General features: G+C 36.2%; 2 protein-coding genes across 2 annotated transcripts; both read left to right on the top strand.

Moving 5' to 3' along the window:
- The first annotated feature begins 355 nt into the window (after nt 1–355).
- LOC123533095 (sodium/glucose cotransporter 4-like) lies at nt 356–22,805 on the top strand. The gene is made up of 14 exons (XM_053519195.1): nt 356–513; nt 3,967–4,035; nt 9,344–9,448; nt 12,846–12,905; nt 13,412–13,516; nt 14,232–14,337; nt 15,005–15,085; nt 16,711–16,940; nt 18,523–18,658; nt 19,217–19,475; nt 19,773–19,935; nt 20,376–20,597; nt 21,566–21,674; nt 22,283–22,805. Exons 1-14 carry the CDS (start codon nt 427–429, stop codon nt 22,498–22,500), a joined length of 1,950 nt encoding a protein of 649 aa, XP_053375170.1. The 5' UTR covers nt 356–426; the 3' UTR covers nt 22,501–22,805.
- LOC128547222 (uncharacterized) lies at nt 9,455–12,835 on the top strand. The gene is made up of 2 exons (XM_053519196.1): nt 9,455–9,773; nt 11,814–12,835. Exons 1-2 carry the CDS (start codon nt 9,468–9,470, stop codon nt 12,087–12,089), a joined length of 582 nt encoding a protein of 193 aa, XP_053375171.1. The 5' UTR covers nt 9,455–9,467; the 3' UTR covers nt 12,090–12,835.
- Nucleotides 22,806–23,508: the final 703 nt, after the last annotated feature.

Genomic DNA, 23,508 nt, shown 5'->3' with positions numbered 1-23,508 from the left:
CATCAATGTCTCTAAACTGTGACTCGAATCGGATCGGCTCATGCTGGCATGCTAAAACCATATTGTAACGTACAACCTTCGGCAAATATCTTCTTTTAAAGATTCTTCTTCAGTCCCCTGGTAATAAGCGGAGACTATTCATACATATATTCATAATGTCACACACATATATATATATATGTTCATAAAGATATCTATACTCTAAAAGTTTAACTTCAGTAATTGTAGAAAATTAGTTTTTAGGTTTATTTTTAATGTACCAATCAACGTGATGAATGGTTTAAGATAAATGTTATCTGTTACACGAAGCTGTGACCCAAATCACTACCTTTAAAGGTAACATGTTATTCATCCATGCGTGGTTAAGGTAAATCATTAAATGCGTTGAACTCGCAAGGTGTGTGCTTATTTACCTTTAAGTAAATAATGGCTATACAAAGAAACGAGCTGCATTGGGGAGACATTTTAGTGATTCTTGGATACTTTGTGGCTGTCATCTTTGTTGGAATATGGGTAAGTATATTACACATAGTATAAACTACCAGTTTACAATTTACTTTACGGTTTAATTTAATTTATTAATAACGTACCTGCCCGTTTTTTGGCTCTAACTGTAATGACAAGATTTGAACATATTACATGTATATCGTAACTAATTTAAGGTACCTGTTGAAAATCAAATTATTTTACGTAAACTAATAACTGAAAGTTTTTCAGCCATAACGCCCACATACAATGAATATTTTAAATGCAAAACATTGCATGTATTTTTTTCAATACCGTCGTCTGGTTCAGTGGTTTGACTTAAAGAATGTGTGCAAACTATGTACGACGGGTTCATGTGATTTTACAATAGGTCCTTAAGTTTACAAAATTTCGTCTTCAAGACAAAATGTAATTGTGATACTTCTGTCGAGGCTCGAGAGCTTCATGAACAAACAGTTTAATAAAATTTGCTGTCACATTAAAATGTACCATCTTACTGGGAAAATCGTTTTTTGTTTTTTGTTTTTTGTTTTTCATATTGACGCTACATTTTAACAATTAGTTAAACCTATCTACCCAGTACATATAGCCTACTAACTATATCTTTTTTAAAGCAAACAATATTATATTTAATTTGAGAGAAAAGGGTCTCTAAAAATCTATAATGTTACGTATCGCACGTTTACGTGCAAAAGTACACAATCCCTTCAGAACAACGGACAATCCTGGTCCACCTATATGTTTACCAATAATTTAGGATGGTTGAAAAATAATCCAAAGATAATATAACGTTAAATAATATCCTGGACGATGATGAATATCTTATTGTTTAAACATTGCTGTTGACGATGAGTAATTTTAATATTATTCATACACATGTAGCTAATGGTACAAATACTCTTGTTAGTTTTAACATTGTTAATGTTTTTTTTATTGAAAGATGTAGAAACACTACGTGTATCTGTGTTAACACTTTATGCCATTTTCACGACACTTTTAATGCTGTGTACTGGCGATCAGTTAGCAGAACTGAAGGATATCGTTCCGGTGCTAATCTGTTCTCTGCATGTAACTAACAACTTCGCCGCACACATCTGAGATAACAGTCATTTGACTTTAAATGCAATAATTTTCTGTCAGATCTTCATGGAGGACGTTTGCCTTGCTCGGTGACTGAATTCTCGTCTTCTTGCTCTGGTGTCTTATGCACTATCTAGTATCCGTTGAATAGTTTTTCGTTTACAAATTGAACTTAACCCTTACCCTGCTAAATTTCTATAATGACTGTGTCTATCGTTCAATTTGGACAGTACCAAAAGGGATGCTAGACAAAAAGATACCGCGACTGAATGGCGAACAGTGTAGATCATGATCAGACTGCACGGATGTTCAGGCTGATCATGATCTACACTGGCCGCAAAGGCAGAATCAGCATGGTAAGGGTGTCAAGCATCCTATTTGATTAGGCAACTAGGATAAAAAAAATCAAATTTTCAAAATACCTTGAGTGAAAATCTAGTAAACAGGCTGGGTTTAATCAATTTATAATAGAGTTAATCTGAATCAAAGAAAGATGAATATAATGTGTATCTTTTCCTATGTAAGACTATTCTTTATTTGTATGGTCCAACTATTCAAAATGTGTTAAGTTTAAAGAATGCAGCAGTTTCATGGGTTAAGTTTTACGTCCATTGACCATGTTTTCAACTTGCAATGAAACTATATCAATAGTAAAATTGAAAGACCGCAAGTTTAATAGCCTTAACTGAACCAAGATTCCCTTTTTCCATCTGATTTGATACACTGTTAATTTTAAGAGGTGGTATTTAGCCGACCAAATAGCGTTTCGGTTACACAGTTAACTGCTCGATAAATATCCCCACTTCTGAATAACGTGCATGAATATATCGCCTGAACGAATGTTTATAATTGAAGAAGTTGAAGGGTTTGCGGAAAAATGTAATTTTACAATTTAGAATCTTTTATTCAATTGAAAATCAGTAGAGGGTAAACTTACACAATTTACAAGGTCGTGTATGTAGGTTAGTGTATTCTGCACAACACCCATGGAGAAATTACATTAGTAATAGTTACATAAGCAGAAAATACTGTGCATGTGAAATATTTTAAGCGAGTTTTGTATTTGTACGGAGTATTTCAAACGAATTCGCCCCCAATTTTCTCGTTAAGAGTGTATATTAGCCCCTATTTTTAAGGCATTCTTCCGTTTAGCACGGTATTTTTCGTTAAAAAGTATGTAAAATCATTTATTTTCGTGGGCATGAAATTTCGTGGTTTTGGTCAAAGCGGCAATTTCGTGGGGATACGAATTCGTGGATTTCAACTTTTGAACATAAAATGAATGGGAATTTTACTTGTCCGTTGGGATTAAATTCCGTGCATTGACTCATCCACGCCGAAATCTACGAAAATTAGTCCCCCACGAATATTAATGATTTCACAGTACTTGTCCTACTTCATAGAAATAAAAGAATAAATCACTTTTATCTCACAGTATAGCAATATATGTATATATGGATATTCTGAAAGCAGTTAAGTTACTTTAAAACTTAATTTACCTATTTACCACCAAAATAACCCAACATTGTCAGCTAAGTGAGTCAGATTTATCAGTTATTATATTCTGCGAAAATTGTCCATATAAGACGTCAAGATTACCCGGAAGATCCTGTAACTATATTATGTCACTGACCGAGCTAAACATAGGTCTTTTTCTATTGGTCAATCGGGGCCAAGGCAACCAGGATATATCTGTATAGTTTTCGGGGAGTGACCCGATGACATAGCACCGTTATCAAAGACTGGTATGTAAAAAGACTGGGTTACGTGGTTTGCGGGTGAAAATTTGTTTACTGGCAGTCACTTTGTCAATATTTTGAACTTCGGAGCGCTTGAACTATCTTTAAGTACTTTATAAATTGTTTGCCAACACATGCCTGATTTATCATAATATTGAAGTTTAAGTAGACAAAAAAGTGAAACAAAACTGTCCTCAGGAATGCCTGAGTCACTCAATCTTTTATCATCTTATTATATTTCACTTAATACACGAAGGAAGTCATCCAGCGGGACTTTGGGAGGTCGGTAGACGTCTCCGACCTGACCTACCGATGAGCATATGAAGAAAAAAAACTATACTTTAAATAAATATTTTATCAAATTTTCACCTACGTATATGTAAATTGAAAATTTATATGTTTATCTTTCATGAAAGTCAACAAAACAAATCATTTTAAAGCATTTTAATTCACGATGTCTCATGTCATAATGGTTTACCTCTTATGTAACAGTAAATTATATTAATGTCTTTGCTACAAATTCCTGACCATTTTTTTGTGTGTATACATTCACATTTGACAAAACGCATAATTTCGTTACCTTGCATGTTTTCGTGTTTTATTTAAACATGTTTCGGATAAACATGGTTTTTACTTTCTCATTTTTCATTTTCTATTCCAGTCATCATGCCGGAACAGAGGAAGTGTGAAAGGGTATTTTCTGGCGGGAAGGAGCATGCACTGGATCCCGGTACGTAACATTAGCCACACCTGAACAGAATTTTGCACATGCCTTTTGGAATGGTCACACCTTTTTGGAAGGCCTAATCTTTGAGGATCGTATATTTACGTAGAACAAAACAACATACTGAACACAAGACAGATTAATCTAGTTTAGAATGTAAATCCAACATAATATACCTGATTATTAATTTTTTGTTTTGGGTTTAAACGCCGTTTTTCAACAGTATTTCAGTCATGTAACGGCGGGCAGTTAACCTAACCAGTGTTCCTGGATTCTGGACCAGTACAAACCTGTTCTCCGCAAGTAACTGCCAACTTCCCCACATGAATTATCAGAGGTGGAGGACGAATGATTTCAGACACAATGTCTTTTATCAAATCGTCACGGAGAACATACGCCCCGCCCGAGGATCGAACTCGCGACCCCGCGATCCGTAGACAAACGCTCTCCGCGATCCGTAGACAAACGCTCTCCCTACTGAGCTAAGCGGGCGGGTTACCTGATTATTAATACATTTGAAATGCTAATTCCATGCACTTAAATTGCGATTTATGCTGTAAATCATAAGAATTCAAATGTTTGGGAGAAACCCAAGACTGTTATGTTATTTTCACAATGTTTCATTTAGACGTTTGCATCAATTAGACAAATTTGATTAGATTATACTATTAGGACAGCTTCTCTGTGAAACCCTATTCTGTTTATTTTCTACCCATCGACCTATGGGCAATAAACAATACGCGATGGCACTGTAGTATGATGGTAAGATGACGATGATGAGGATTGTAGCATGACGTTTTGTCTTCTTTAGATGGACATCCTCCAAGTCTACCAACGACGTTCATCTACAAAACTGTTCTGTCACCATCCTACAGATCTACCATCACCTTCTTATATGTATACTACCAACTTGCCCTTCTATCGTCACCCATCTACAGAACCTACTAACACCATCCTACTGCTCGACAATCACTTTTCTACAACCAAACAGTGCTGGCTTCACAATTCTCCAAATCACCTCTCACCTTCCTACCCATCTGTCATCACCTTTTGACTACCAAACGGTCATACTGTTTCCACCCTCTAAATGTACTGTCACCGTGCTTCCGATCGACCATCCATACTGTTGCGATCCTCTAAATGTACTGTCACCGTGCTTCCGATCGGCCATCCATACTGTTGCGATCCTCTAAATGTACTGTCACCGTGCTTCCGATCGACCATCACATTCCTACAATCAAACTGCCCTACAGTCGTCACCTTCCAAATCTGCTATAACCATCCTACAGATCGACAGTTACCTGCTACCAAACTGCCTTTCCACTGCATGCTCTAAATCTACTGTCACCATCCTATTGATCGACTATCACCAAACTGGCCTGACATTGTCACCCTCGAAGTCAAGTGTCGCCATCCTATTGATCGACCATCACCTTCTGCTACCAAACTGCTTTGTCGTCGACACCTTAAAAACTACTGTCACTATCCTACCTATAAGCCGTCACCTTCCTACTACCAGTCTGTATTGCAAACGCCACTCACCCTCCAAATCTACTGTCTCCATTTTTCATGCCGACCATACCCGTCCTACTACCAAACTGCCCAAACCTTCCACCCCATCGCCATCCTGCAGATCTATTGTCATCAGCCAAGTGATCGACCATCAACTACTGTCTACCAAACTGTCCTACCAGCGGCATCCTAACAGCCTATCAACGCCAACCATCTTTATTATAGCGAGATAGTCAATTGTATAAGATGTGAAGATGGCAGTATCAATTTCTTTTAATTGACAAAAAAACTGCTGAAATCTGATTAGAAAGCTTCGTGACTTGTTTAAAATGAGACTACTTACACTGAAAGGTCGTGACAGTCAGTATGTTCAATTATATCTGTCTGACTTGACATTATATATGGAATGTTTGTGTCTGTTAAAACTATATTTGCCACTCTTGATAAAACCATTTTATAGATTAAATTTCTATTTCTTCTCTTCTTTTTTTTCAAACTGATAAGAATTGATTATTGACATATTTGGATAAAACGCTAAGCGATATTGAAATATCAATGAATTAGATTCATTAATAGATTAAGTTGTATAGATTTATTGCGCAAGACACGAGACAAAATATTACTTTTACTACACCAGTGTATAATGAAAGATCGTATGTGTAATAGAAAAAATATTGTTTGTAAAGACTTATCGATATAACACATATTTTGAAATGACCATGTATATATTATGAATATTGTATGAATGTTTTGTACAACGAGGTACCTGTATATGTGTACAAGTTGAATAAACTATGTTCTGTTCTGTTCTGTTCTGTTCTGTAACTACGTAATCTATCGTAAATATCGCTCCGATTTGCATGTAATCACACTATATAGTTGATACATTACCATAGGAGTTCCACTTGCCTGTCGGGCTCTCCCCTTGCCAAACACACCCCTGTGAATAAAATATTTTAAAATGTGCTAAGCGTCTAGGTATTGAGAGACATTTAGATCACCTACATGCAACATTATGAGACGAACTATATTTGTGGAAGTCTAATGAACAAAAAAGTGAAAGACCAGCAGAGGACATTTAGTTTAGTTTGAGGTTCCACGGGTATAGGTATAGGTAACCCAGTATATTTCCCCCGTAACTGGGCTTATAAGTTGTCGCAGAACAACCACATATTTTGTGGAGTATCATAATGTATTCTTGGAGAAGATTTATTTAAGAATTTTTAAACCCTCAATTATTAAATGAAAGGAAAAGAGCAAAGCGGTGACAAAAACTGTAAGAATACCGTTCTACTGCTATCACCAACTACCAACTTGAACAATTTATTCGATAGCAAGTCCGAATATTTTTTTTTTTGACATTGCCGTGTTTCTTGGTTATTTTTGTTGCTCATATATCGAAGGTTAGAGTTGACCATTTTGTTATTCGATTCTAGAAAGATAATGATTTTTTACGGCGGCATATTTCTGTCGTAAGATATCCTGTTTAGCCATGGTGGCATATTTGTCATAAGATATCCTGTTTAGGTTGGCGAACAAATTCGAATTAGCTAAATAAATATCGACACAATTGTCTGCTTATCTAGTAAATGTTTGAGATTTTTTTTCCCAGTAACATAAATATCTTAACGCAATTAATAGCTCCAAATATTCATAAGTATACTACTAGTTTAATCATTTTCCACTTCTGACATTAACTGGATATTCAGTTAAGATCTTCTTTTTTTTCATATTAAAGCGAAAAGATTCAGTTTGCAGTTATGGACAATCGCAATACTCTGGACATGTTCGCATTTTAGATAACTAGCCATCTTATTAGATACTCAGCTGACGTTGTAAGGGGGAAAATACTGAACTGGTGGCAAATCTGGGCGCACTTACTGTTAGGGTTAATATTTGTGTTAAGATAGTTATCCTACTGGAAAGAATTGCAGCTACCACCTAGATATCCAGATATTTTTTTTTTCGATTATATAGATTATATAGCTAACGCGGTCATTTCTTTTTGTTTTTTTTTTGTTTGCAAACCGTAAAAGGTTATATTATGGCAGAAAAATCCCACCATAATGTATAAACACAACGAAGGCTTTATTTGATATGAATGGTCCTTGTAGTTCGTTATACGCTAAACTTCTGATTTATGGCGACGCAGTTTTGAACTCTACATCTTTAGTAAACAAATAAATAAGATATTTAATATGGTATTTAACCCAATCTGCCATTGAAATGTTTAATATTACATGCCCTAAACATTTTCTGATGTAATATCATGATAAGCGAAGATTATGATCTCAACGATATCACGGTAACTAGTCGCGTTTTTTGCATTGAACTATTTTGATGTTATGTATTTTAAACTATGTCTCCAAACGTACATGTATAACAATATCAAATTCTTTAAACATGGCCGTCGGTTCAGTTATATTGTGATCTGAAATGAGGGTGTAACGAACAGTGTCTACACATAATTTAATAAATATAATGTTATTAAAAGTATTTATGCATATACACGTCCCGATTACTTCCCGACTTTAAACAATTAAATGAGCCGTGCCATGAGAAAACCAACGTAGTGGGTTTGCGACCAGCATGGATCCAGACCAGCCTGCGCATCCGCGCAGTCTGGTCAGGATCCATGCTGTTCGCTAACAGTTTCTCTAATTGCAATAGGATCTGAAAGCGAACAGCATGGATCCTGACCAGACTGCACGGATGCGCAGGCTGGTCTGGATCCATGCTGGTCGCAAACCCACTATGCTGGTTTTCTCATGGCACGGCTCAAATGTAGGTACGAATGAACTTTGGGATAATTTAGATGCGGTTAAAAAACTGTTAAATTACACTTTACGCCTATAGACATGGTTTAGTTCTTCTTATGTTGCTATATAGTTTCCATTAAATAGTACAAAGAGAATAAACTTCCATTTTCTTGTCTTCGTAGTGGGCATAAAACCTTTTATTCGACTTTCCGACATGCATGAAACCCACTTTCCCGTCTCTCTCCATGGACATAAGACCTGTACAACTTGCATACCCCCCCACCCACCCACACCCCCTCATTGCCGCATCCACGGGTATAAAACATTTCCCTCGTCTCATTCCCCCTCTCAACGGACTAATCATCACAGGCATGAATCCTTTCTCGTTGACGAGCATGGAACCACTTTCTCGTATCCACGGGCATAGAATCTCTCTTTTCCACGGTCACGGCCATAAAACTATTTTCCGTACCAACGTGGTTTTATATAAAATCTCTCTTTTTTCTGTCTCCACGAACACACACTCTTCTATCTCAACGAACCTCTTTTTCACGTCTTCTCTGCAAATTTAACCTGCTAATAACGATAGTAGGGAGTAAAATTGTACACCCATCTAAAGTACCCAGTACGTTGTTTCGTATTTTATGAAACTTTGTCAGCGTTCAAGAAATATCTAAAATATATTACTGTGAATAAATTATATGGACAAAATAAAGTTTGATAAACAATGCGTTGATAATGTTCTCCGGCAGTGACCACTGATTGTGTTTACTAAGCAGTGAGTGTAAAAAAAATGTGTTGGCCTCTTACAGTTGCCACATAATGACATATTTTATTTTAATTGAATCTTGCTTTTTCTTCATTTGCGTTGTTTCACACAGTAGAATTGCGTTCTTAATACAAGTTCTTTTCATTGAAATTTTCTTTCAAAATTTAATATACGAACTGTTACAATGACTTACATCAATCGGACCGCCCGGTAACACTGCAATGCACTGGTTCCAGAACTCAACTTCATATATAAAACTGATTCTGTTTTGTAGGTTGGGGCTTCATTGTTTGCCAGTAACATTGGCAGTGGTCATTTTGTCGGTCTGGCAGGGTCAGGGGCGTCCAATGGCATTGGAATTGCTGTTTTCGAACTTAATGTAAGTATAGCTATCTAAAATGTATCTTAGACAAATGCATTTCACAGAGCGTTGCTACTTATCAGTTCGCCTTTTGAGCTTCATATACCAGAATTGTGTGTTTCCAGCAGGTGTGTTTTTGGCTATATCAGCAGGTGTGTTTTCGGCTACCAGCAGGTGTGGTGTTTGGCTATATCAGCAAGTGTGCTGTTTGGCTGTATCAGCAGGTGTGTTATTCGGCTACCAGCAGGTGTGGTGTTTGGCTATATCAGCAGGTGTGTTATTCGGCTACCAGCAGGTGTGGTGTTTGGCTACATCAGCAGGTGTGTTATTCGGCTACCAGCAGGTGTGTTGTTTGGCTATATCAGCAGGTGTGTTATTCGGCTACAAGCAGGTGTGTTGTTCGGCTATATCAGTGTGACAGGAAAGGCCGTACCGGCGACAGTAACCATCAAAACAAATCAACACCCTTTACAATATTTACAAATTTATTTACATAAGATGATTATTAACAATGAATAGATATGAAAAGAAAAAAAACTGATTATAAGAAAGAAAAAAAAAAAGAAAGTTCAGTATCTCTAGATACAAAAGTTCTTATAGTCCATTCTAATCTGACGTGACACAGGTCTTTAATGTAATTGTGAACTTTAAGTAGCACAAACAAAACATATCTCTAAATTCAGTCCCTTTAAACCGTGAATACGTTGATTCCGTATTGGCTCCCTATGGTGGTAGGTGATTGCATCCCTGAGCTGACTTCAGAGGATAACAAAAATCATCGTCTTAGCGGTTTACGGCACAACCATGGGACGAAAGCTCTGCGCTGGGAATATCACATCCAGGCGAGTGAAGACAAGTAAACCTCGGGCATTGTACTTCCAGGTTATGACATCACCAGGTAAAATCGTCTGGCGGAAGAAGCTAAAATATATAACATATGGTAAGCACCATAGCAAAACAAAAAGTCAGGGCATAAAACTGCTCCTTTGGGTACACCATACCTCCGTAGGCTCCCATAAATAATACGTGCTACTTATACAAAATATATGTGCTACTAAGTTCAAACGTCACATGATTAAAATACGTCACTTATTACTTCCATTATTACCAAAATTAATTACTTACTTAAAAGACTAAAGTTAAAGTATGAAAAAGATATGAAAAGTATATGATGAAACATTATAGTAATGGAAATGATAAACTGCAGCCATTATTTACAACTACAAATTAACAAAATTCAATGTAAATCAAATGTTATATGAGAGTTGGCATCCATATAATATCTAATGCCATACACTACAACGGACATTAATTAGATGTGCTATAGACTGGCACACAATTACAAATTACAATAATATATTACAAACATGGCACTAGACTTGCCATATAGATTTATACATAACAATACAATGCAGTAATGGCGTTCCATAATTAACAAAAATGTTTGACATAAGTTTTTGAAACAAAGTACTTTATAAATATCATGTTACAAATTTCAGTACAAATTTTACATCTTATATAAACGAAACATTTTAGATTCCTCTTTCGAAATAATTTACAAAAGTCTGAAAAATTTAATAAATCATCCTGACATACCGAAACTAGCTAAAATCATATGCCGAAAAGTAAATGTTACAGAATTCTGTAGAATGAACAAAAATTTACCAAATAAAAATCGTAATGCAAAAATCATACAAAAATCTAACAAATAAATTTCTTACCTCGATCGAGCATAAATTTCTAGCAAGAAAATAATTCAGACATAGATTCGTCTATAAAGTCGTAAGGTGGTGTGCGCAAGGCATATCTAGTCCAGTCTATTTAAAGGATAATGTCCCGCCAAATACTAAATTTCATGGGATTCACGGCTAAGCCATGGACTCCGACTATTTGTGTTTCCACGGGATTCACGATATAGCCGGGGAATCTAACTACTTTGGCGCGGATTTAAATTGACAATTTGAGGCCCATTATAGTGGTTTTGGGGATAAAAACATAAATTACTGAAGTTTATAAAATATCAACTTTCTTATTACTGAACAGAATTTAATGAAATTTACATGGAAATTTAAGTTATGAAATACAGAAAAATATGAGAGGTATTTCATGCGTGAAATCTGACATTTACCTCAATAACTCAAAAATTTACAAAAAGATGATGCAATACCTGCATTTACAATACATATAAAATAAGGCCCGTATGTCAATTTGTGACAATCAGCAGGTGGGTTTGTCGGCTACCAGCAGGTGTGTTGTTTGGCTAACAGCAGGTGTGTTGTTTAGCTATCAGCAGGTGTGTTTGTCGGCTATCAGCATGTATGTTGTTCGGCTATCAGCAGGTGTATTGTTCGGCCAGCAGCAGGTGTGGTTCAGCTATCAGCAGGTGTGTTGTTTGGCCATCAGCAGGTGTGTTGTTCGATCATCGGTAGGTGTGTTGTTCGATCATCAAAAGAGCTGTTGTTCGATCATCAAAAGATCTGTTATTCGGTCATCAAAAGATCTGTTGTTCGGTCATCAGCAGGTGTGTTGTTCGATCATCGGTAGGTGTGTTGTTCGATCATCGGTAGGTATGTTGTTCGATCATCAAAAGAGCTGTTGTTCGATCATCAAAAGATCTGTTGTTCGGTCATCAGCAGGTGTGTTGTTCGATCATCGGTAGGTGTGTTGTTCGATCATCAAAAGAGCTGTTGTTCGATCATCGGTAGGTGTGTTGTTCGATCATCAAAAGAGTTGTTGTTCGATCACCGGTAGGTGTGTTGTTCGATCATCAAAAGAGCTGTTGTTTGATCATCAAAAGAGCTGTTGTTCGATCATCAAAAGATCTGTTGTTCGGCCATCAGCAGGTGTGTTGTTCGATCATCGGCAGATTTGTTGTTCGATCATCAAAAGAGCTGTTGTTCGGTCATCGGTAGGTTTGTTGTTCGATCTTCAAAAGATTTGTTTTTCGGCCATCAGCAGGTGTGTTGTTCGACCATCAACAGATGTTTTGTTCGTTCATCGGACGGTTAACGTTTGTTGTTCAGTCTTAAAATAATATGTTGTTCGGCTTTCAGCAGTTGTTCTGTTCGACCATCGTCAGGTGTTATGTTCAACCATCTGCAGGTGTGTGGTTAGACCATCAGCATGTGTGTTATTCGGTCATCAGCGAGTGTGTGTTCAGCCACCAATAGATGTGTTGTTCGACTATCCGCAGCTGTTGTTTCGGGCAAATACTTTATCTAATGCAGTTCGTCCTACATCGCTATGTCCGAAATTGAATCAAGCAAGTAAATCAACAATATGTTACGTTGATTATGAAAGGACAGACTTTTTAAAAAAACATATTACTGAAATACATGTATGAAATATACAAAAATGTTCTTAAAAGCGGAGTTTATGAATATCATTTCCCTACATGTACTATTGTTACTTACAGGCAATATTCATACTGATGTTACTAGGATGGCTGTTTGTTCCTGTATACACCGCCGCCGGGGTAAGTCAGGGACATCTTATATTCTGTATAATATTAATGGGTCTGTTAAACGAGTGTTTATTAAGGTAGTTCTGCACGTTCGGATCAATTTTTTTCTAAAATATAGAATTTGATTAAACCCTGATTTTTCAAAATTTCAGAGTCTGCAAATAAAAAAGATATTGTCGTCTGCTTGATATTTTGCAAGACTGATTTGAACCTCACAAAGTTTTATAATGGGCGTTTATTGGAAAATTTCGTGAATAGAATTTTTTCAGCAATGTAGATTTTAAAATTTAATTAAACTTCTCGCAGTCATAAATAAATATATGTTCTATAATCTGGTGAAAAATCGACTGTATACTAGGTTGGTGTGTTTGTTTTTTTGTTTTTTTTTGTTGTTTTTTTAGATTAAAAATATGACAAACTAGCAATTCAAACCGAATGTAAAAAATGTATGGAATGGTTACTATATCACTGCTTTGATTTAATTGATGAAAAGCAAAATTTTTGTTTCTTCATTTTAGGTGTTTACAATGCCGGAATATTTGAGAAAAAGGTTCGGAGGCCAAAGGATTCGAGTGTATCTGGCTGTTCTAGCATTGGCACTTTATGTGTTCACAAAAATTTCAGTAAGTGCTTACTATTACATGCCATTAACGGATTTTGAATCTCACCTGTCACTTAAAGTTGTATTTGTTACTGGTATTTCTGATTTACGAAACCAGAGCTTTTAAAAAAAATGACAGCTTAAAAGGAAAGTATCTTAACAGTATTCTAAGTGTACTTACTAGATATTCCTTCTGTCTGAACATCGACTGACGTTGCTAAATGAGTTCTAAAGTATACACATATTGGATGGCTTGCTGGTCAGTAGTAGAAACTGTTGACCGAGGTCTGAAATTTTGACTTTAGCCCAACAAGATATGATGTTGGTGTTTATACCTGTCATATAGCACAAACCAGGTAACAGCGATTAATAGGAGCCATGAAATAATGTTATATCTTCAATATAACCTCAAAATTTAACCTTTAGGCTGCTGGTGGCAAGTGATTCTGCCTTTGCGACCAGTGCAGAATCTACAGACCTAAATCAGCCTGTATGTCCGTGCAGGCGGATCTTGGTCTACACTGTTTGCTATTCAGTCAGTAAATTTTCAGTGAACACCCCTTCAAATAATAAATGGTACTGTCCAAATTGAATGATAGACTAGTCCATTTTAGACATTTAGCAAGGTAAATGTTAAAAGACGTATAAATAGACCAGGACAAATGGTCGAATGCTGCCAGAAGATGTAAGGCTGATATACTAGCAGACTGTATATAAAGAAATGATTATACTTTCAGGCCGATCTGTATTCTGGAGCTCTGTTCATTACACAGTCGGTAACGATGAATCTCTATCTTGCCGTTGTTATTTTGCTGGCTGTCTCCGCTCTCTTCACAATAGCAGGTAATATAGACAGTTTTAAATGTGTCGTGTCACGCTAAAAAGTACCATTTTGCACATGACGTTTTGTCAAAGAAGACGTTTCAAATAGATGAAAGTCGCATTATACCTTCTATGTTTTGTGGAAACGTATTCAAAATTTACATTAAGCCTGTTTGAAATTGCAAATCAATATTAAGTATGTTTTTATGAATATATAACATATTTTTCATAATCTGTCATAAAGATAAGCATAAATATTTGTCCCTCGCGAATTTCTTCTACATGGAAATAAGATAAAACTATCAACAAAATTCGCGAAAAAAATCTAGTTAACTGGTTAAGTTGGCAGAAGTATTACATGCAACTGTAGAGACTTGATAAGGGAAATGTCAAACCGACACAGTCAAAATTTTGATTTTGATGGTAGAATTTAAGAAGAGCAATAATGTAACTATATATATCCGTTTGCATGGTTATTCATAAAAAAAACAACTTAAGAAATTTTATTTTGAATAAACATTCGGTATCCCGAATTCCAATTTAAGGGACCGAGCGTTTCATTTCCAGATAACCAAAATTCGATGGGACTTGAAAATGTATTCGAGATAGCCGGAATTTTCAGCTAAGCAAGTTCGAGTTATCGAGTTCTAACTGTTTTTCTAGATAATTGTCAATAATTCTCTTTCAGGCGGTCTTACAGCAGTGATATGGACAGATTTTGCCCAGGTTATTATCATGGTGATCGGTGCTTTCATTCTTATGATAATGAGTATGTATTAAATTTCTCACCTTCTCTTTATTTTCCTGCTTCTTCCAAAAACGGGGGCCTCTGTGACCGAGTGGTTAAGGTCGCTGATTTCAAATCACTTGCCACTCACCGATGCGGGGCGTTGAATTCTTCATGTGAGGTATCCATCTAGATGGCTTACGGAAGGTTGATGGTTCTACCCAGGTGCCCGCCCGTGATGAAATAATAAGCGGAGGGTCACCTGGGGTCTTCCTCCACCATCAAAGCTGGAAAGCTGGAAAGTCGCCATATGACCTATATATTGTGTCGGTGCGACGTTAAACCCAACAAAAATAGATGTTCTAAAACTGTTAATTCGAATAACAAAACAATATTATGATGTAAATAATCTTTGTAAAACATCAGCTAGGGCAGCGGTAGAGTTTGTTATGCGAAAAATAATTTATTTTTTAGAATCGGAAAACATCGCCTTTATTTCGAAGTAAATAAAAATAATCGTCGAAGAATCGCGATTTTAGTATCATTTGGAAAACACTTCCAGTGGATATTTTACCTCTATCTGTAAAAGTACCTATCCATTCTTCGAAAATAATGGGCCAAATTCAATATTTAAGCTAAAATGGTACATATTGTATACTTTAATAAAATATCGTTGTGCATAGAAATCTTATGGGACGTGACGTATTGAATGGAAGTTTTCATGGCTGTATAGAAATGAATTTTGGACTTACGCGTTGAATCACTTATGTGTGTGATAAATACAGGACAGTACATGATTGTCTTTTCATATTGAATTTATTAAACTACTTGACTAAAATAATAAATTGCGATGTGGAAAGACACAAATGCAGTGTTATGTACTTTATCATTCATTCTTCCTTTCCCTATTATAGACCAAGCCAACTCGACCCACGTCTTCTATACTCGAAACGACGTTAAAGTCAAAATGTTATTATTAACTTTTACCCTGCTAAGTTTCTAAAATGGACTAGTCCATCATTCAAATTCAGCAGTTTCACTTCTTATTCAAAGGGGTGTTCGCTAAAAAAATTATTATCTGAATAACGCACACAGCAGACCGTGCAGGCTGATTTTGGTCTGCACTCGTCACAAAAGCAAAACCACTTGCCGCGTTAATAATACCAAAATTATGTAATGCTTTTATTACACTCCGGCGATATCAATCATTTCGTTACCTCTGCGCAGATAATTGGACAAAAGCTTCTTCATATCAATAGTTATCTACTTTTTAGCACAGAGGTAACAGTATGATAACTTTAGTTTTCAGGAACATTCAAGTAAAAGGTAAAGGTCTTGTTTATTATAGTGTCACCCCTATTGAAAGGGCCAGCCAATTTGGCTTATAAGACACTTTTAATGTGCGTACCAATTACCTCCCAACTCCTACCACTATGCCAGGCGCCAGGCGGATAGAAGTCGGTAACCATTTATTTAACTAGCTCGCGGCTCACGAACCGGCCTCTTCGGAACGAGTCCCATGACAAACATCCCCCGGACGAACGCTCCCCATGGGGCTTCAGATTTTTCAAGTATATATAACCATAAACCAATACAAGGCAAGCCAAAACATGGCTCTGTTTCCACTCTTAAGTTAGACTGAAAATAAACAACTTCTGTTTTTTCAGGCTTCATTGAAGTTGGAGGGTATGAGGCGATTGTGAAGAAATATTTCGAAGCATGGCCCGAGACGACAAGAAAGAACTATGGCAATGACAGCTATCCCTACTGGAAATGCGGTATTCCTCCGGATAACTCCATGAATCTGATCAGAAGTTATGACGACGGTTCCCTCCCTTGGCCAGGAATAATGTTTGGTTTAACCATATCATCCGTGTGGTACTGGTGCTCAGATCAGGTTCGATCATTTCGTCGTTGTAATATAGTTGGGATATTTTATTTGTAATAAGGTATTAGTCGTTATACACTAATAATAAAGGGTAATTGCGCAATCTAAAATATGGTATAATGCATGTAGTGTACATGTAGTGTACATCTACATGTTAGCTCACCTTAGTACAGATTGCTCGTTGTGAGCTATTGTGACCACTAAGCGTATGTCTGTCCATCCGGCTACACTTTTCTTCAAACAACCTCCTCCTTGACCACTCGGCACAATATCAGCTAAATTCAGATTGTTCCTATTTGTACAAAAACATGGTCAGCAGAAGGAGTGGTCATCTTTCCTTACATGTGTGTAGTGAAAACTGTAAATCTTCTTGTCGGATATTGCCATACAGATTCTGAAATAATTTCATACAAATGATCTTTAGGTGACTTTCTACCAAAACTGTTGATGATATACTTAGCCGCGTTTCCATGATTGCATGAATGTAACTTCAAAAAATCTTCTTGTCCGAAACTGCCGGAAATAATTTCAAACAAATGATTCTTAGGTGACCGTCTGTACCTACATTGTTCAAATTATTCTGCTTCATTGAAGACATTGCCACCAGAGGGCGTGATCACCACCCGTATAAGTATATACTTGTAACGAAAGCCGGGCACCTGTTGTCCAAAACTGCTTGCTCGATTTTTGAAATGAAATCGCAGAAATGTTTCTTTAGCGACTATCTTCCAGGACCAGTCAAATTATTCTGATTAATAAAACACATGGCCGGAAGCGGACGTGGTCACTTTACCCTATTTGTATATAGTGGAACTTTTCAAAATCTTGTCAGAAACTGTCCGACAGATTTTGAAATAATATCACAGAAATTCTAAGGTGACTGTCTTCCAATTTTTTTTAACTTCTGCCTAAAAAACCCATTGGGATGTGTGGTCACTATGTGCAAATAGTGGAAACTTAAAAACGCATCTCTTTCGATACTGCTCGCTCGATAATAAAATAAATTCAAACACAAATGTTCCTCGGGTGACTCATTGTTGAAGTTATTTCAGTTTGTCAAAAAGCATGGCAACCAGTGGGTGTTGAAAAAATTCTCTATCAGTATATAGTGGGAACTTCAAGGACCTTATCGCCTCATTTCAAAATATCTTCACAGGAATGATTTTAGGTGACACACTACCAAGATTCTTTAATTTATTCTGATTCCTGAAAAAAAAACATAATCCTCAGTTTCCCTACATGAACAGCTGCGTGAACTTGTTGATTAACATTCTCTTAATAAATTGCACACCACAAACTATTCCTAGGAGCGATAATTTTACAACAAGAAATAGTAAATGTTAAGAACTGATTATTAAAGTGATATGAGATTAAAGTGGTTATCATATCATTTTACACTGAATTCTGATACGGTATTGAGGCCTGTCAAAAATGCTTGGTTTTGATTGCCTAAATGAAAATGATACTTGTTTGAGCTGTAAAACTCAGATGAACGATCTGGCGCCATAATAGACTTTACGTTCTGATACCATGGGTATCAAATGATACATTCATTTTAGAAATGTCATCCTCTTGTTTTTTTTGTTTTCAGGTAATCGTGCAACGAGCTTTGGCTGCCAAAAATTTATCTCACGCTAAAGCAGGAACAATATTGGCCGGGTACCTGAAGTTCCTTCCACTTTGGCTGATTGTATTCCCGGGAATGATAGCCAGAATCCTGTTCCCAGGTAAAAAATGTTGTAGTTGCTAATGCATCTCATGGTAATGCGGACACAATTTTGGCTTTGTGCCTCAAATTTCCCCTATTTTGGCTGATTATTTTTTCCGAAATCAATATGTATCAAAATTATATCACTATACAGTTGTTTGTATTGTATTTCAGATGAAGTAGTCTGTACCGATTTAGGATGTTTCCCATTCAGTAATTCAGTATAATTGCAACATTCATGTAATGGACAAGTTGGCTGTGCCGATTTAGGATTATTTCCAATCATATAATGTACAAAATTATCACTATACATGTGTTTGTATTTATTCAGATGAAGTTGCTGTGACTTTAGGATGTTTCCATTCAGTAATTCATATTATTGTCGAACATTATTTAGAGGTGAAGTTGCCTGTGCCGATTTAGGATGTTTCCTATTCAGTATAATTGCGAAAATTGTGTCAATACTTTTGTGTTTGTACTGTATAGCAGATGAATTTGCCTGTACCGATTTAGGATATTTCCCATTTAGTATAATTGCGAAAATTATTATCACTACATTTGTTTTACTGTATTACAGATGAAGTTGCTTGTGCCGACCCTAGTGTGTGTAAGGAGGTCTGTGACAGTGAGAAAGGTTGCACCAACATTGCTTTCCCTAAACTTGTACTTAAGATCATGCCGACGGGGTTGAGAGGATTGATGTTGGCTGTGATGATGTCGGCCCTTATTTCGTCATTGACCTCAATTTTCAACAGCAGTAGCACCATCATGACGATGGACATATGGAGATTGTTCAGGAAAAACGCGTCGGATATAGAGCTCATGGTGGTAGGACGGTACGTACCCACATAAATTAGAAAATATATCAAAAACAAAAATTGACTTTATATACTTTGGTAATTCTACATTTGCTTGAATTAATGAATAAGCAAAACTAATAATGTATTTTTCACTTCGTATATAACTTTTTCCGTATCACGTAAGCATGTAATATTTGGACAGTTTCTCCTGAAATGAATATCCACTAAATTGTGTTAGATTTTTCCAAAGGCGAGCTGCTCCTGTTAAACAGACAGCACTTCAAATTTCAGTGCGTGATATCTAGAAAAACTAAGGTTTTGACGTATTTTCAGATTGTGTATTGTAGTTCTAGTAGCTATTTCAATCGTATGGATTCCTATCGTACAGAATTTTGGAGAACTTTTCCACTATATCCAGGCTATAACCAGCTTCCTTGCTCCACCTATCTGCGCAACATACGTGTTAGCTGTATTCTGGAAGCGTATTAACGAACAGGTAAGCATACGCCAGTCAAATCAAATAAGAATTTTAAGGTAATTCTGCACGTTTGATAAACTGGAAGTAATGACGTCATGTCAATTATCCGGATAACGTAGAATAAAGCCTGGATTTGGCATACGGAAATGAAATTTTTCAAATCAGTCCAGCAAATATTCAGCACACGGCACTGTCTTTTTAGTTGCCGAATTTTTAAAGCATATTCTGGAGTTTCGAAAAATCAGGATTGAATCAAATTCTACATTGTAAAAAACAATTGACACGAACATGCAGAACTTATTTAACATACACCACATGGCTCTTAAGACGAAAAAAAATTCATTAGATTTAAGTATTGTTACAAAGAAAGAATTTTCTGAAACTCACGTCTCTCGGTCATCCATGTTAAGTATTCAAGTAATATGTAGTATAACAAAGATGTCTGTACATTTTTGCAGGGTGCTTTCTGGGGACTGATGGTCGGACTGGTTGTCGGTGTTGTACGCTTTGCCTGGGAGTACGCGTACACAGTGCCGCCATGTGGCGAGTCGGAAAATGACCACCGTCCACCAATAATTGCCGACGTACACTATCTTCATTTTGGTTGCATTCTTTTCCTGCTGTGTATAATTGTGACGATTGTGGTTAGCCTGCTCACGAAACCCATAGAGGATAAACACGTGAGTTTAATCTTGAATTGCAAATTTGTAAGATTATTTTCCTCTCCTCATCTCTGTAATTGCAATAATTGGTTATGAGTTCGCTAACGAATCCCACAGAGGATAAAAACGTGAGTGCAGTCTTGAGATGCAAATTTGTACAATACTTTTCCTTTTCTGTATAATTGTAACGATAGGTTATGAGTTTGGTAGCAAATCCCATAGAGGATAAACACGTGAGCGCAGTCTTGAATTGAAAATTTGTAAGATGTTTTTCCCTTTCTATATAATTGTAACGATGGGCCATGCGTTTGTTAATGAATCCCATAGAGGATAAAGTCGTGAATGCAATCTTGAACTGCTGCAAATTAAAAAAAAACTCTTTCCTTTTCTATTTAATTATAACGATAGTTTATGAGTTTGCTAACGAATCCCATACTGGATAAACACGTAAGTGCTATCTTGAACTGCAAATTAAAAAATATATTTTCCTTTCCTATATAATTGTAACGATGGGTGCATATGTTGCGCGTCTCTGGCAAAAACCACGAGAGCCGAATACACCAGATTGAGCTACTTTTGTAATCACCCTTTTATCATATAACTCCACTTTTATGTTTGTTGTTTTGTTATTAAACGAAATCTTAACTGTTTGTCGATGTTAAAATAGAAATCAGTTTTTGTGCGCGCTATTTATAGAACTGAGTTAGGTCATGCATATTAAATGAAAGTAGTCCGGCAACATACAATACGAAAGATACAATACGGAATTTTTTCTGCCTGTTCATATTTACTTGTGAAATACAAGCTGTATTTTTGACAGAATTTTTGTAGGTATATAATAAATTTATGTATTTATAAAGTTGATATATAAAAATCACTGATATAGTAGTAGCGTTCGTGGTGATACATTTATCAATATATATATATATTATGACACAAAAATAAACAGAAATGGAGACATGAAAACTGTATGTTTTGTTTTATAGTTACATCGTTTAACGTTCTGGAGCCGCTTCAGTTTGAAGGAAAGGATTGACATATCTGTAGATAAACACACAGAAGGCGGACAAGGAATCTCTGTTTTTGGCTCAGATCGTAAGCATCTTACTTTACACATATTAAAGTCACTATATCACACATTTTGGTAAAAGTGGTGTTGTTTTAAAATTCACGAAAGATAACATTTTATATAGCACTATACTGTATAAAATAACGTATATTGAAATACATATTTTTTGCGAAGTGCCCTGGTCAAAATAGGCTCTGTTTTGATAGGGTTGTCGTTAAGTCAAAAGGATGAACAGAATAACAAGAAAAGACAAAAAGTTTGCATTAAATATTTAAAAATAACTTGAATATTGATTTTGTTTATTATTTCAAAACCGTCTTTGGCGTTTACCTGCTTTTAGAACATTACTTTTACCCTTTACCGGACTCGCCGTTTGCCGTACATGATTCGCCATATCTTGTCCTTTGCGCGCCATGCACAGTAGTGCACTACACGCTGTCAAGCCTTTTTTACGTAATGCACATATCATGTGTATAGTATATTTTCAGTTAGTACATTTCAAAGTACCTTAGTTAGTTTTAGTTTGAATTGTCGCTCTTTAAGAGAAGCTTTGATTAATCAGAAAATTACCATAGCCTCATTGCTCCCTTCCGTAAAATAGTACAGATACTAATGTAAAGTTCACTGTTTACAGAGGAGTACGAAACCCTACCGTGGTATAAGAAGGCTGGACAATGGATCTGTGGAATAGAAAAACATGACGACATTCCTAAACTGACCCCAGAGGAGCAAGAAGCATTTGAGCGGAAACAGCTGTCAATCCACGAAACAAAATGGTGGAAGAGAGTCCTTAACGTCAATGCTATCGTCCTAATGACATTGACGGTGTTTTTGTGGGGATTCTATGCATAATAATTACAAAGTGAACATTTCAACATTTCATTTAAAGCTGATGTGTTCCAGTTATTACTAATGGCGACACAGATTAGTTTTAGATTTTTTTTAGCAATTTGCAATGACTTTGTAGTACCTGGAAGTGTGCATATCAGTTTGTGGTAATAGATCTATGCATATCTTAACACACTGCTTCACTTACAGGCAAAATACGAGTGGTAATCAAACATGAATGGAAGGTGAATTACACAGCATAACTTAAGGTAGTTCTGCACGTTTTAAGCATTGCTCTACAATATATTGCAGTTTTGATGATATTTTCGCGTACAGAAAAAGTTCCACAATGAAGATCGTGATGAAAATTTTCATAGTTGTAGATAAACCTTTTTCATACGGCTAAATAAATGTAAAGGTTCATGTCCTTAATTTTGCACAATTCATCAATATCAAGTGGCGTAATATAGCTATCTATTTTGTATTATTATTTTGAGATAATTTAAATCTAAACCTACCTATCTTCAAAATTAACCTAAAGAATGCCAGAAGTACTGACAGTCTAACACTCAATTTACGGGACATTTATGCTACCCATATAACGGCTACGCGGTAGTATTCAAGGTTTTCTGGATAAATGATGTTACGCCATCACTCCCAGTTAATCAAACGTGCAAAACTACCTTAATATAATGCGACCAATTGTTTAAGTTTTTGCCACCTTCATTTATATGCTTTTCTTAGTAGGTCTAATTTGAGTTGTCCAGGTTGTTTAGTTACATATATCGTGCAATACATCATTGGTTTGAATTGTGAAAGGGAACAATACTGTAGGATAAGGGTATTTAAAATGTACGACAGGTTAAGGTATTAGGCCCATAATAGAGTACCTCCTTTTTGAAGAGTATTCAATTCCTACCATAAACCTACTTTTGACAGCAATTTTCGGGGGAGGGGGGGGGAGGGGGGCGTAGGTTCAAGCCCTACTGGGACCAATTTTTTTCCCCTTGTTTTTCTTTTTTTCTAGTACGT

The sequence above is a fragment of the Mercenaria mercenaria genome, chromosome 12 (assembly GCF_021730395.1).
Source record: "Mercenaria mercenaria strain notata chromosome 12, MADL_Memer_1, whole genome shotgun sequence".
NCBI classification, from domain to species: Eukaryota; Metazoa; Mollusca; class Bivalvia; order Venerida; family Veneridae; genus Mercenaria; species Mercenaria mercenaria.
This window is presented reverse-complemented; position numbering and strand designations above follow the sequence as displayed.

What these genes read in the sequence shown, in the direction of transcription:
- LOC128547222 (XM_053519196.1), top strand. Translation starts at nt 9,468, where the DNA reads ATGTATCTTAGACAAATGCATTTCACAGAGCGTTGCTACTTATCAGTT. An exon ending in TGTTATTCGGCTACCAGCAG is followed by an intron (nt 9,774 to 11,813) that starts GTGTGTTGTTTG and finishes AGCTATCAGCAG; the next exon opens with GTGTGTTGTTTGGCCATCAG.
- LOC123533095 (XM_053519195.1), top strand. Translation starts at nt 427, where the DNA reads ATGGCTATACAAAGAAACGAGCTGCATTGGGGAGACATTTTAGTGATT. An exon ending in TCATCTTTGTTGGAATATGG is followed by an intron (nt 514 to 3,966) that starts GTAAGTATATTA and finishes TTTCTATTCCAG; the next exon opens with TCATCATGCCGGAACAGAGG. An exon ending in GGTACTGGTGCTCAGATCAG is followed by an intron (nt 16,941 to 18,522) that starts GTTCGATCATTT and finishes TTTTGTTTTCAG; the next exon opens with GTAATCGTGCAACGAGCTTT.